We start from the raw sequence: 15,050 nt of genomic DNA, 5'->3' as shown, positions 1-15,050 counted from the left end.
AAATTAATATTTATATCAATTTCAATATTCAGCATACACCAATTTTATTGATGAACCAGCTCTTTCCTTGAACTTCAAGCAGGAAGGAACAGGTTACACCTGATTCTGATGAACTCTTTTAAGATATGAAGAATGTCAAAATGTGAAAGGTGACACCTGGCACTAAAACAATGTGAAACAGCGATTTTTAAAACTAAGAGGTACCATGATGGATCAGAGTTAATAATATACATTGTGCAGGCTTAACTAAGAATGTTTTAAGATTACTTCAGTTTTTTTTTTTTACACAAGTCTAAGCTTAATGCAAATATATTGCAGAGAAGAGAACACGTTAGCCACTCTGATGGAGGTATGTAAAAGCAGAATTTTTTCAGAAGCCAAGGATGGGTTAAGATTTGCCCCAGGGAACATACCAAGCAAAATCAAAACAGATGGTAGTTTAAAGGGCCAAAGGTAGTTATCCCTGGAAGAATGAGCCACATACTTGGAAATATCTGTAAGACAACCGCTATGTCAAACCATAAAATCTATTCAAAGTTTCACCTCACAAAATGCCCAGCCAACAAATGTGGTTCCCTCTGTAAAACATGTAATAATCACAGGAGAGATACAAATAGACAAAGGAACTAACCCGGTGTTGTGCCTCTGGGTAATCTCAGGACACTGGTATAGATAATGCTATCAGTCATAAGCCAGCACAGCAGATGAATGGTTGGGGACAGGGAGATGTGGCTGTATGTTTTCTGAGTGTCTTTTATGTACATTTGTTACTCACTTTCCCTCTTACTCCCCATCTGTTAAATGGGGCAATGACACTTGTCTCTCTGCCCCCACCTCTGGGCCATTAGAGGGAGAAAAGGAAAGGAATATGGAGGAATATAGGCTTAGCGGAGGACAGAAAGGGGACAAGACAGAACTTACAAATATTAAGAGTTGAAGTGTAAGTGAAAAACTGATATGGTCACTATTAAATCTGGTCAGGATCACATCCCTTACCATTCCCCCAAAAACTTGAAATAAAAAATTAAACATTCCATTAATATTAATGGGTAAAAAAGGAGTTTCACAAAACTGATTCAGGTATGAGAATTTCTACATGCAGGAATAAATAAACTGTGACTCATTCACAGCCATCAGTCAGAAAAGAACTTGACAAGTATAATTAGTTACTGACTGTGGGTAAAATTGTAATTTATCCAGAATATCTCGCCTGGCTTTAGTACATATGTGTATCAACAGGAGCTCAAGGGTGGAGAGAAGTATGGCTTAAGTGGATTTGCATAGTTCCTCCGGGACAGAGAGAAGTTCATCTTTATATCAATAGGTATTGCCTGGGCAAAGGAGGGCTTGTCTATACCTGAGAGGAGAGGGGAGGGCCAGTTTTGCTGCTGCTGGAGCAGGAGAGAGAGATGGGCCCAGCTGCAGTTTGTAAGCAATAAACACGTTTTAAACTTAATTTCTCCCTTTGACAGATTTCGGTTTTTGGAGGTATTTTGCCCTGGGATTTCCTCTCCCCGGACTACACTGACAATCTCAAAGATCAAAATACCAGAATTTAAGGCAAAGGCAGATAAAATTTAATTTAAAAAATCAGACCAACCTCATGATTAATGCTTTAATCAGTAAAGTCCCAGGACATTCCTTAGATACTCAAGCACTCCAAGAAAAAAATTTTAAATAAGCCCAGTAAAGTTTGTCATTGTTTCTAGTCCTGTTTCTTGGATGTTTCTAGCCAACAGATCATTTGTTACAGAAAACATCTGTTATATGAGACCCAAAGGCTGGGCTCAATGACCTTGTGAAAGTCTAATCCCCTGTGACTTCAAGCGCCCAGAAATTTCCTTGATTTGGGGAGAAGGATTTACTTGGAAAGTTATATAAAAGCAAATCTTTAAGCTTGACTTTTGAAGGAATTAATAGTCACAAAGCAAAATTTACTTTTAAGATGCAACCCACACCATGAATCTGCTAACTCTGTATTTGTCAAACTACTCTAGAAATCAATTTGTCTTCCTTGTTACTTTAGGAAATAGAGGTTTATGCCTCACTAATTAATCAGGAGGGGCAGGTCAGAAGCAATCATTAACAGAAGTTTTCAGGTTATACTAGAGGGCCAGCTCTTAAATCAAAGCATCCAAATAGCTACAGTCCAAATAGCAAGTTTAGGGTTCCAATCATTTCAAATAAAACAGGGATGAGTACACATGCATGTACAACTGTAACAATGAGCTTGATGACAGGAGAAAGCTTGCTGATCTGTAGAATAAGATTTTACTTCTCTTTAAAATTAAAGCTGTTAGGATTTTTTATTTCCAGTTTTATCTAGGCCAAAGTAAAGTTTCTCAATTAATCTTAGTAACTCAGCTTTCATGCAATTGAGAGACACTATTCCACTGAGCAGAGACCATCCTAGGTTCACTTGATTTTGATTATGTGTGTCCCTGCCTAGCAGTGACAAAAGGGCTTTCTAAGAAAAAGATAAGGCATGTTTGGAGTTTGAACATTAAGCTCTCCTCAGCAAGTAAATATCAGCTGAGCTGAGGAGAGGCAAAAGTTATTAGCTGGAATGACCTCTGGCAACACAGTTCTGGCTGAGAGTGAAAGCAAAAACCCATCTTTAACAGAAGCATGAAGAAGCTGCTCCACCTTCCTCCTGCATGGACAGACTTCCAGTTATTTAGACACACACAAGCACCTATTCCACACCCACTGGAGTGGGCAGGACTAGCCATAACCCTCTAAAGGGCTTATAATCTGAGATAAAATTATTCACAGCAACACTAAATTGAGCAATATCCTGCATTGGGCTGAGACTGATAAGAGTTCTGAATGACATAATAGCGGGTCAGAGTAGTAAGTAAAAGTTATGCAGGAGGTTACATTTAAATTGGGCATTGATTTTCTTAAAGTATTAAGAACAATAATTTCTTGGAGGATTGTTCCCATTTTGGTGGTAACTACTGAAAGAATAAGCATTTTTTTCCCTGCCAAACTGACTCTGCTCAGACAGAATTAAGCATTCTCCTAAAAAACTCAAAACCCCCACCTTGTACTTTTGCCACAGGCGATACCAGGTGTCACTGCTGTGGCTGGTGCATACGTCCACCAATTCCTCACTCATACACGGCCGCCTGTCAAATCCCCAACTCCACTCCAACCCTTCCCAGTTGGAAAGGGATGAAATACACAGTAGCCAGGAAGGGATCAAATACATCCCCGGCATTGCTGGTGGCATCTCAAGGCCTATTTTAGTTCCTAGAAATAATGTGACAGAGTTCCCAGGTGAGCCTGCAAAAATCCACTCAACCTGAAAGGTAACGGCACAAACTAAACACAGTGATACCAGGGAAAATCACAGTGCAAAGTTCCACAGTGTTTCCAGGGGAAAATGTGCTCCAAGCTGAAGAAGGATCTACATGGCCTCCTCGGGGCTCTCCTGCCAGAGGCTTCCTTCTCTTCGCACTCTGCCCGCTCTCCCTGCTGGCACCCAGCCATCCCCATTGTTTCAATGGCTGTAGTCACTCTGCCATCTTCCATGCTAGGATCCATCCACACATATTTAATTCTTCAGTCATGCCATGCTCTCCCTCACCTTGAACTGCAAGCAGGAAGGAACAGGTTACACCTCACCTGCCTAGAATACCCCACCCCCTGGAATACCCTACCCCCAACTCCTACCCATCCTTTCAATGAGATAATCACACTTCCTTGCAGAAGTTTGCTCTAATCACCCTGGAGTCTGGGTTCGAATCAGATGTCCCTCCTGCATGCTCCCACAGCACCTCACACTCCCTCCATCTCACAACCATTCTCAAATCATACCTGGGATCATTACCTATTAACCTGTCTGTAGCCCACTGGACATGAATGAAATGAGAAACCAGTAACTAATTAGAACCATGTTTAAAAGTCATTGGACTCAGTGTGTGATCCATGTGGCAAATTATCAATCTCCTGCTTTCCTGTTATTAGTGAAAGTATAAGGCTTTCCAATAACCCAAAATACTGCTTTCTATCTTCATTTTAATCTAGAGCAAGGCTGGAAATGGAAAGAGTAGCTAAGGAGGGTAAAATAAAATGTTTTAACCCTAATGCTTAAGGACTCTGTAAAAGAAACACAGTATGATTGAATAGGAAGGTCTAATTAGGTATAATGCCTCCACCAGACATCAGAAAATTAAACAAAATAAAGAGCCATGGCATAGACCCAAGTTAGAATGGGGATCTGAAAGCCAACCCCTCCACACCCTCTTGTCCCCAAGATGAGAGAAAGGAATGAAACATCATCTTCAACCTTCTGGTACAAGAGGGAAAAAGTGAGGCTGTAATTCACAGAACACAGACCTTCAAGGAAAGCAGGGGGTGAGGAACTTTAGAAGGGCGTGCAGTGATACCCAAGATGCTGCTAGAAGGCTTCAGAGAAGAAAAGGGGCTCTAAAGGTAAAGAAAACTCTCCAGAAAAATATTTGAAAGCCAGAGGAGACTGGTATTTACTGAAGAGTCAATCCATGTCTCATGAATAAGAGTAAAATAAAAGGTTTGCTGTGGGCTGGGCAGCACATTATCGTGAAACATACATTGTGTGAACAACAGGAGAAGCAATCTGACCCTGCTAGTTCTGCCTGTCCAACAGACGGCTGACGGGCTCTGCAGAAACTGAGTATGTGTCAAGTCACTGGGAGCCTTAGGTGAAGACTAAGTAGCTCAATATTAGAATATAATGGTTACACAGACCCACATTCCCAAATTCCTTTCAAAGAGTAGCCTCTCCTTAAATTGCAAAGAACACAAGTTTCTGGTCTGCCTAATGTTAACTTATTTCAACCTAAAAATTAAAAAACGATATAGGAAACTCTAATGCTGCATACATATCACTCCACATTTCTTCTTTCCCTCACAGAGAGCAGAAGTTTTGAAATGAGCTTTACTGGTTTATCTGGGTATTTTGTCAGATGACAGCCAGCCTTGCATATCACCTTTAGATTTTTCTCTGCTCAGTGCTGCGTTATACCTGAAAATACATCTGGGCATTTGTCTAGATGTCCTATCAGTTCTAATAAGCTTAAGTATTTTTAGGTCTGGCAACAAACACATTCTAGCATACGGCCTTTAAAAATATCCCACCATAGTGTGACTACACCATGTCCGGACACAAAGCTGCTATATGGCACAGAACTATCATCAGCAAACCCCAATGAATTTGTGGCACCCTTCCACCAAATCCTGGTAGATCAGAATGAGCATGTGAACCATTCCTTTCTCCTTCTGAGGGAAAACATGACAAAATCCATGATGGAGAAAAGTTAGAGAGCCAATATTACACAGAAGGATCCCTGGCACCAACTGAAGCATGTAGCTAAGATGGTCCCAGCTCTTTTTGAGACACCAGATTTCTTCTTTCTAAAACAGATAGTAATCTTCTACTTGTTAAATAACTGCTGTGCGTAACAAGTGGGGAAATTCTCAGAAACACAAACAGGTATATAAGGCAAATAGGTATATATCTTAGAATATAAAGGTCATAGAACAAGACTGTAATTTTGAAGCTAATCATAATCCAGAAAAAAAGAATGAAAGATTCAGCCCTTGGGGATATTTCAGAAGGACTTAAAAATGCTCAGTTAACTGGTAAAACTGGGCTAAGATGTGTTGATAAACAAGGGAACTCTTTTGGTTTCTATGTTGATTAAAAAAAATAAAATTTCTAAAGCACTCTGATCTTCTTTGCCCTATTTAAGATAATTGGTTAAGAGGGAATCTTTACTGAAGATTCTACGGTATCTCATGTTCACCAACTAGTGCTGGATCTTTAGCACAATACAGCAAATGTATGTTCGTTTTAATATTAAGAAAGATTCTCACCAGTTTTGCCGTTCATTAAAATTAAGTATATAGAGCAGAAGCCACAAAACCTTTAAAAGACTAATGATTGAAAGAAATATTTGTCAAGTATTTGGTGAACACAATTAACTTCTTTTCATGAGCAAAAATGCCTTACAAATCTTTAAGAAAATAACCAATTTTAGGAGTGAAAAGTAGGAATGAGCAAATGAAACATACAGTCCACAGAAAAGAACAAAAACGACAATATATCTGCATACAAAATGATGTTCAGTCTCACTCATAATTAAAGAAGAACAAATTCAAGAGAGCATTTTTCATCTATCAGATTCCCAGATGTTTGTAAAGTCTGCTAACTTCCAATATGGTGTTGAGTGGATTGTTTTAGGTGTGGTTAGTACACACTTAAAGACTACTGGGAGAAGTATGAAATGATTTAAAATTTTTTTGAAGGCCAAGTGACAATGTCTATCAACTTCAACTCACTGATTATATGGTTAGGGACTTACATATAACCTGCCTAAAGATACAAAGCTATTAAAAGGATATTCATATTACACTGCCTACAAAAGCCACAAAACAACTTCATGTCCATAAATTTAGTATAGCCATACAACCGAAAAACTATTAAACCATTCATTAAATACATAGTCACACCCACAAATACACACGGGGAAAAAACTATGAAGCTATTAAGCAGACAGTAACCACACACGTGTGCACACACGCACGGAACAAACAGCCGGACAGAATCAGCTCCTGACAGAGCTCAAGCCTTAAAAGGCCCCATGTCAGGAATATGGGGGTTAATGTCTCCACCACAGCTATCATGTTGACATGCTGCTGTTAAGTCTCTCATAGTAAGAAATGATCTTCCTCTCTGTGGGCCAAATTGTTACTGATTTTCTTGCATTGATGGCATCACAAGTTCAATTTTTTTGCTCCTTAGCACTGTCCCTCTACCCAGATGGTATTAAGAAGATTCTGAGAGAATGATATTTCCAAGCTTCACAACTAAGACTGCTAGCATCTAGCCAACAAACATGCAAATTCATTCCTTTGAATTCAGCCAATTGAGTAAAACAGCCCTCCAAAATCAAAAGATTCTTCAAGAAAATATGAATGGGTATCTTAACTCTTAATTCTATCCCATGCATGTGGCTTTGTATAGCCTATGGTCATCTATGTAGGCCAGAAGCAAATACATCTAAATAGAAAGCTACATGAAGAGAGGAAGCACAGGAAGGACAAATCCAAACTTGACTGTATTTCATAATAAAAAACTGAAGCTGGCCACGCAGAGAGGGAGGGGGAAACATGAACACAATGAAAGCATTGGCAGAACAAGAGTAAATCGGTTTGTGCATTAATCAACACTTCAAGATAGTTCTGTTTGGTTGGTTGTCTATGGTGACCAAAATAAAAGATATTCATGGTTTTAATGTACCTCTGCCCAAGAGTCTATGAAGAATTTCCTTCACCTAATGTCTAACTCACGTACATCTCCCCAAAATTTATTACTATTACCTAGCCCTGGACACAGAATGCAATGCCACCACAACAGAATTAGGCTGTCACATGACCCTAGCCTGCCACCCTGCAACAGCAACGATAGCCAAAAAGCGCACGCCTCCAAAAACGAGGAGAAATCCCAAACTCTGCACGCTGCAGCACAAATAGGAATGCAGCTCACCACCATTAGTGTAACCATCATTCCTTCCTACTGCCTCCTCAGTTGTGCGTACTGAGGACAAAGGACTTTGAAATATCACAATCAGTGGAGAGCAGAGATGGGGCAAGCATCCAAAAACTGGAGATTCTGGAGGCATGATGTGGACAGTCTACTGTTCCCAGCGACACAGATATTTATTTACACTTGACAGTGGTCTCCTGCGATTGGACCAAAACTCTAGGAGCCCAGAATTCTGAAGACTCTCAGATCCCCTGGCTATGCTTGGGACTATCAACTACTCTTCAGCCCATCTCCAACATGACAGAGTGGTAGCACCATCAATCCTTACATATTCTATCTGCCTCTGTCAGATAGGTTCTGTTTCTTGGGAAGATACAAGTTAACGTTTAGTGCTAAACTCCAGTAATTTTTCCTTTTTTTAAAAATAGCAAATCAAAGATTTAAAAGAACAGTAACATCTTTGCCTCCAGATACATGCATGTTTGAAAGTGTGAACAACTCTAAGAGCTGTTATAATCTTATCCCATCCTTTCCTTCTTCCCTCCAAAAAAAAGGCTAGTAAAAAACCCATTTACTCTAAAATAGATCTTGATATAACACTGGCCCAAGCATGAGGCTGTCAACTAAGAACCCTAAAAAGTTTTATCCTTTCAAATGTGTATTTTTAGTAAGATTTTTGTTATGTTTACTTGTTATTAATCTGCATTCTGAGCACTAGGAAGCTGAATTACATAGGGAAATAGAAACTAAATTAGTATAAAAAATACTATCTTTATGACTGGTTAGCCAGAGACAGGTAAGATTCCTCAAGGGAGGAACAACCTAAGACAGGCACAGTCGCAGGGGGGCCATCAGGTTAGAAATTGGGGATCAACAGAGGTGAGGCTCAGAACCTCACCCCCCCTGTTTTGAGAGAAATCTTCTGCATCCATGGATGTTTTGCTGCCCTTGTCTAGCTTGGATTAATACTTAGTCCATAGGCACACACCTGATTATCTACATTTGCCCTCTTACAGCACTAAACTGTTTTCTACCTTTATCTTGCATCTACCTACCACTTCAGCATTTTATTAAAAATAAAAATAATAATAATGATAAAGGGAGAAATGTAGGATCCACATATAAATCAAGTATAAAAATCAAACAAATATTCATATTTGACCTGATTATAGTTCATAATGCATGATGATCAAAACCAAAAGTTTCTGTGATGACTGCCCTTGTACTGTTCACCATGTAAGAACTTATTCACTATGTAAGAATTCGTTCACCATGTAAGAACTTGTTCATTATGCTTCAGAAGATTGGAGACTGACGAGAATTAGGCTTGAGATGTATTGATTGTGCATTGAGCATTGACCCCCCTATACAGAATTTTATTGTTGTTAACAACCATTTGATCAATAAATATGAGAGATGCCCTCTCAAAAAAAAAAATACTATCTTTAAAGACACAAAACAGGTATTTGAGTGGACATACATTACTGAGGTCTCAAACTATACTATCCCTGAGAATTACTACATACTAGTAATATATGTTTATGTTTATGGCTGTATTAACAGAAAAAAGAAAAAACCTTTATAAAGTTATCATCTGATATTAGTATAGAGGCATGATGTCCTCGAGAATACTGCATTTAGAATTATAGTGAGTCTGACTTCAGGTGATGGACATTGAAGTGAAATATAGGACACCTAAAAGAAAGATACCATAGAACCTGAAAGACTTTCACCCTAAAAACTGCTAGCACTTTTTGCTAAACGTGAGGAGATTCTCCGAGTAGCAGTCAAGACTAGCAGCGACGAGGTTTATTTTAATACTTCTCCAGAGCACCTTTGTGTAACACTCCTGGTGCTGGAGTAGTAAAATTTCTGGAGTTGGGCATGAGTAAAGAAACATGTGACTTTTTAGCATAAAACAAAGTTGAGCTCCCTCTCTACCACATGTACATATCTGTTATTATCTGTAGTAATGTATTTCTAATTATACTTCTCCAAGTGGGAAAATAATTCTCCTTAATCAGCAATATACATTAAAGCAAACCTTCACATAGAGGAACACAGATGACTACAGAACCTTGGCCCTGCCGCCTGACTCACTTAATTTGCTTAAAACCAGTTACAGGGAGAAGAGATGGGTTAGATTTTCCTTTTACTTTGCTTTGTCCTGAACAACTAAGCAATGAAAAGTTAAACAGATGATAAGGATAGTACCTTCCAGAGGCTGTACCACCACTTTAAGTAAGTCAAAGGCTATGCAGAATAAAGCCAAGAAAAAGTTTAAGTCCGAAAGAACATGGATTTCTATTTAGTCCTTTTATTTGAATAAAGATCAAAAAATAATACAAAATCCCATGGATGAGAACTGTGTACTCCAACACCTTTAAGATAAACACTGTATCTTCTTTAGCTCCACAGCCTCAACCTTTTGAACCCAAAAGGAGGGCAAGTGAGCAAGACGGCTGGTGACCCAGAAGGAATTGTACCTCTGTGCTACTCCAGCCTTCTCCAGATACATCAAAAAATAACTACTCTTGATTGCACAGGTGCTAATGTGGGCAATTTTCCCTGCCCACAAATCTGTTACAATCATACTGGGGTAAATCAAGCATTTTCAATTTGTTAGTATTTAAGAGGCAGGACTACAGAGCAGAGAGGAACCAAGGATCTACAGGCAAGGAGATGCTTTTCCTTCTAAACTTTCACATAACGACTCATTCCTAATGGTGGTTGCTATAATCCAGCTGACGCCAATGCTTTTCTCCACATGGAACTAAAGTGGTTACTTCAGGGAAGAATTTGTTCCAACTCTTCCTGCTTGTCTTTTTTTTTTTTTTCATCAGAAGGTGTCTGACTTCAGTAAGGGCATTTTTAATATCTCAAGGGCTTCTTTTAACAGACTCCCCTGAGAACTTTTGGGAGCAAGTTCCTATAGAACAGTAACTCTAAAACCTAGAATCATAGACTGTAAGAATCTGATTAAACCTTATTCACAGAAAAATGCACAATCAACAAAATTCTCCCAGCCAGTCTATGGACCCGTTAAGAACTTCCAGCCTACAGACTATGGAACGGAGAAAGGTCAGTGAGGGAGTGGCGTCCTTGGAGCCTAAAAACAAGACCTCTTCCTCCCCTCCTCAATCAGCAAGCGGGAGCACAGTGGGAGCGCTAGAGCAGGCTCACTCTTGAGAGTGTAAGAGTTCCACTCAATGGCAACTTGGCTTGGACCTGGAGAAACTTGGAAGCTTTCCTTCACCTCTCCTTTAAGAGGCGTCAGACCTGCCGTGTGGTCTGAATGTTCTGCTGGCCCACAGAGCACTCCTGCTGTCTTCTCTCTCCCTGACTCATATCTCCCTGGCATTTTCTTCAATAAACCTCTAATGCTTCTAATCTCATGTAGGGTATGCTTCTAGGAGGCCTCAAACCACACACCTGCAGTGCTGCTGTTTTCACAGCACCTTTACACAGGGCCCAGAGGAAGGAGCGCTGGACTCTCCCAGTCCTCACGCCAGAGCCACACCACAACACACAAACTGTCCCCATGAAGACAATGACTTTTCAGACTAGTCCAGTTGGATGAAGGCCCTGGAAGCCAACAGGCCAGTTATGTTCTAGTTTCACAGACACCATGGGGAGTTTGCAGTTTCTGCCTGCAGGTTTCAGACAAGCCCCACTAAGCATAAGTGCCAATGCTATGAGAGAAACTGGCATGAAGGCCAAATCAGTAAGGTAAGATGTCTGAAAAGCCTTACCTTTGTCAGGCCTGAAAATATGACCCTGACTCATGACGGAGGTGTCTTTCATGTTTATACAACACTAAATGTGGAGCAGCACATTCATAAACCAAGTTCTAGAAAGTGATCACACTGTCTGACAGGAGAAGACAGTTTGGTCAAGTAAAAGGAGCCAAATCAAAAATCCTATTCCAAAGTATAATAAATGACCTTTTGTATTCACTAGAAAGATTCCAATAGCGGTTAATATGAGGCTCAGAGTCAGTTCTCAAGTGTGCCAGTAGGAGCAACAAAGTGTGCAAATGCTCTTACTTGAATGCCACAATGCCCCAATCCCAGCATCAGCTGAGGTTTTCAACCAAAGGAGTAGTTAAGATTCTGAGGTAAATACAAGGATCATGTCAGAATCCAGCCATATTGTATCACTTGTCCTAAATCATTTCTGTTCTACTGTTAACGATTCAGGGCATGCAATATTAAACAACTGTACCAACCTTTCCTTGTCTCCTAGTAAGACATTAAAAGATCAAATCAGCATTATTTTTCAATTGACATTATGATAAAACACTGTTATAAAACAGGACAGAACACTGTTTGTAGATGACATGATATTGTACAGAAAAAAACCCTAAAGAATCTACTCCAAAACTACTAGAACTAGTATCTGATTTCAGCAAAGTTGCAGGATACAAAATTAATACACAGAAATTTGTTGCATTCCTATACACTAACAATGAACTAGCAGAAAGAGAAATCAGGAAAACAATTCCATTCACAATTACATCAAAAAGAATAAAATACCTAGGAACAAACCTAACCAAGGAAGTGAAAGACCTATGAAAACTACAAGACATTCTTAAGAGAAATTAAAGAGGACACTAATAAATGGGAATTTATCCCATGCTCTTGGGTAGAAAAATTAATATTGTTAAAATGGCCATCCTGCCTAAAGCAATCTACAAATTCAATGCACTCCTTATCAAAATACCAACAGCATTCTTCAACGAATGGAACAAATAGTTCTAAAATTCATATGGAACCACAACCACTAAAGACCCTGAATAGCCAAAGCAATCCTGAGAAGGAAGAATAAAGCAGGGGGGATCTCACTTCCCAACTTCAAGCTCTACTACAAAGCCACAGTAATCAAGACAATTTGGTACTGGCACAAGAATAGACCCATAGACCAGTGGAACAAAATAGAGAGTCCAGATAGTAACCCAAGCATATATGGTCAATTAATACATGATAAAGGAGCCATGGATATATAATGGGAAAATGACAGCCTCTTCAACAGCTGGTGTTGGCAAAACTGGACAGCTACATGTAAAAGAATGAAACTGGATTACTGTCTAATTCCATACACAAAAGAAACTCGAAATGGGTCAAAGACCTGAATGTAAGTCATGAAACCATAAAACTCTTAGAGAAAATTAATTCTCTTGAATATAAACATGAGCGACTTCTTCATGAATATATCTCCCGGGGCAAGGGGAACAAAAGCAAAAATTAACAAGCGGGACTATATCAAACTAAAAAGCTTCTGTACAGCAAAGGACACCATCAGTAGAACAAAAAGGTATCCTACAGTATGGGAGGATATATTCGTAAATGTCATATCCGGTAAGGGGTTGACATCCAAAATACATAACAGCTCAGTGCCCCAACAAACAAAAAGCAAATAATCCAATTAAAAAATGGACAGAGGCGCTGAACAGACACTTCTCCAAAGAAGAAATTCAGATGGCCAACAGGCACATGAAAAGATGCTCCACATCACTAATCATCATGGAAATGCAAATTAAAACCACAATGAGATATCCCTTCACACCAGTTAGGATGGCCAACATCGAAAAGACAAACAGCAGCAAATGTTGGAGAGGGTGTGGAGAAAGGGGAACCCCCCTACACTGCTGGTGGGAATGTAAATTAGTTGGACCATTGTGGAAAGCAATATGGAGGTTCCTCAAAAAACTAAAAATAGAAATAGCATTTGACCCAGGAATTCCACTCTTAGGCATTTACCCTAAGAATGCAGGAGTCCAGTTTCAGAAAGACATATGCACCCCTATGTTTATCACAGCACTATTTACAATAGCCAAGAAATGGAAGCAACCCAAGTGTCCATCAGCAGATGAATGGATAAAGATGTGGTACATACACACAATGGAATATTATTCAGCCATAAGAAGAAAACAAATCCTACCATTTGCAACACCATGGATGGAGCTAGAGGGTATTATGCTCAGTGAAATAAGCCACGCGGAGAAAGACAAGTACCAAATGATTTCCCTCATCTGTGGAGTATAAGAACAAAGCAAAAACTGAAGGAACAAAACAGCAGCAGAATCACAGAACCCAAGAATGGACTAACAGTTACCAAAGAGAAAGGGCCTGGGGAGGGTGGGCTGGAAGGGAGGGATAAAGGGAATAAGGGGCATACGATTAGCGCACATACATAGCGGGGGGGGGAGGGGGGGGGGCACAGAGAAGGCAGTATAGCACAGAGAAGACAAGTAGTGACCCTATGGCATCTTACTACACTGATAGACAGTGACGGTAATGGGGTATGGGATGGGGACTTGATAATGGGGGGAATCTAGTAACCACAATGTTGCTCATGTGATTGTATATTAATGATACCAAAATAAACAAACAAATAAATAAATAAAACAGGACAGAAGGAGAAATCTGTTAGAGTTCCTCTGAAATTCTCAAAGTGCAAATAATCAAATGCTTTGTTTTGCAAGCTCCCCTCCATTCTTAGTTAATGATGTTAAGCTCTTAATGACAAAGAAACCAAGCCCACTGATCTAGTTTAAAAGCAAACCATAGACTTGTTTTAACCAAGCATGACAACAAAGCGATTGAGCAGCTTTCTAAACTGCCAGAGCAGTGGGCACTACCTTGCATAGGCTGCTGTTAAATCAGCACTTCATAAATCCGTGTGGGCTCCTGCCCATTTAGATGATCTCTCTATGCAGAACCGACAGTCTAACACTGGCTCTTCCAAGCACTAAAAATCATCTCTGCTAAGCCAACTCACTGTTCAGACGGGTCCTCTTGAATGCAGCCTTTATTACAACCTCACTGCTGCTTCCTACACTGAAGGAATACCATGTTTTCTAAGTCAGGAGTTCTTCTTTTTCTCTTTATTGTAATCAGGGGTCTTCCGACGACCCCAATACTGTCACAAAGCACAGTGCTTTATAACAGTAAAGCTTCTGGAAAACCCAAACAAAAGACACGTCACCCGGTGACGTCAGCCTATATACAGTTCTGTGTGGCTGCAGCACATAAGCAAATCCATTCTTGTGCCGTTTCTCGGAAAAGCTTTTCAGTAAATGCACTCATGCTGCTACAGGAGCTCTTCTCTGCAACAAGCCGCCCATCTGCCATCAACAAGTTAAGACTGACAGAACTAACGGCTGCGGAACCAAGAGACTAAAGCTTTAACCATCTGAGCAGTTAGAGAAGGATGAAATTATTAACATATTCAAAACTGCTTTAGGCAATCAGAGTGGTCGCAGAAAATGAAACCAATGCTTTCGAGAGGAATATCCTAAGGATAAAACAACCCACCCTGGTGGATTCAATTTTACTCAGAAAGGCTGGGACACAGAAAACAGGAAACTGGTCAAAGGCTCCTGCATGTTCGAGCCTTTTACAGACTCACTGCGTTGAGTCTAACAACCGCGACTGAATGCAGCCTCCAATGTGCTCAGAAGAATGGGTAAGTCCATGCCTTTATGTGTCTTGACAGTCAGGCAAGGAATCATGGT

At 39.9% G+C, this 15,050-nt stretch overlaps 2 protein-coding genes across 5 annotated transcripts in view; one reads left to right on the top strand and one right to left on the bottom strand.

The window, feature by feature from the left end:
* CTNNA1 (catenin alpha 1) overlaps positions 1-15,050 on the bottom strand; it is a 208,072-nt gene that overhangs the window by 51,232 nt on the left and 141,790 nt on the right. The window lies entirely within an intron of this gene.
* LRRTM2 (leucine rich repeat transmembrane neuronal 2) overlaps positions 13,758-15,050 on the top strand; it is a 46,281-nt gene continuing 44,988 nt past the window's right edge. For all 4 annotated transcript variants that reach the window (XR_012125099.1, XR_012125100.1, XR_012125098.1 and 1 more), the window contains exon 1: positions 13,758-15,001. Coding sequence is in view for 1 of the 4 variants with exons in the window: in XM_017673099.3 (XP_017528588.1) it covers positions 14,998-15,001 (4 nt within the window). In the remaining 3 variants the exon portion in view is untranslated. The remainder of the gene's footprint in view (positions 15,002-15,050) is intronic.

This window comes from Manis javanica, chromosome 14 (assembly GCF_040802235.1).
Source record: "Manis javanica isolate MJ-LG chromosome 14, MJ_LKY, whole genome shotgun sequence".
Lineage (NCBI taxonomy): Eukaryota > Metazoa > Chordata > Mammalia > Pholidota > Manidae > Manis > Manis javanica.
Note: the sequence above shows the minus strand (reverse complement) of the source record. Positions and strands in the feature narration are given on the sequence as shown.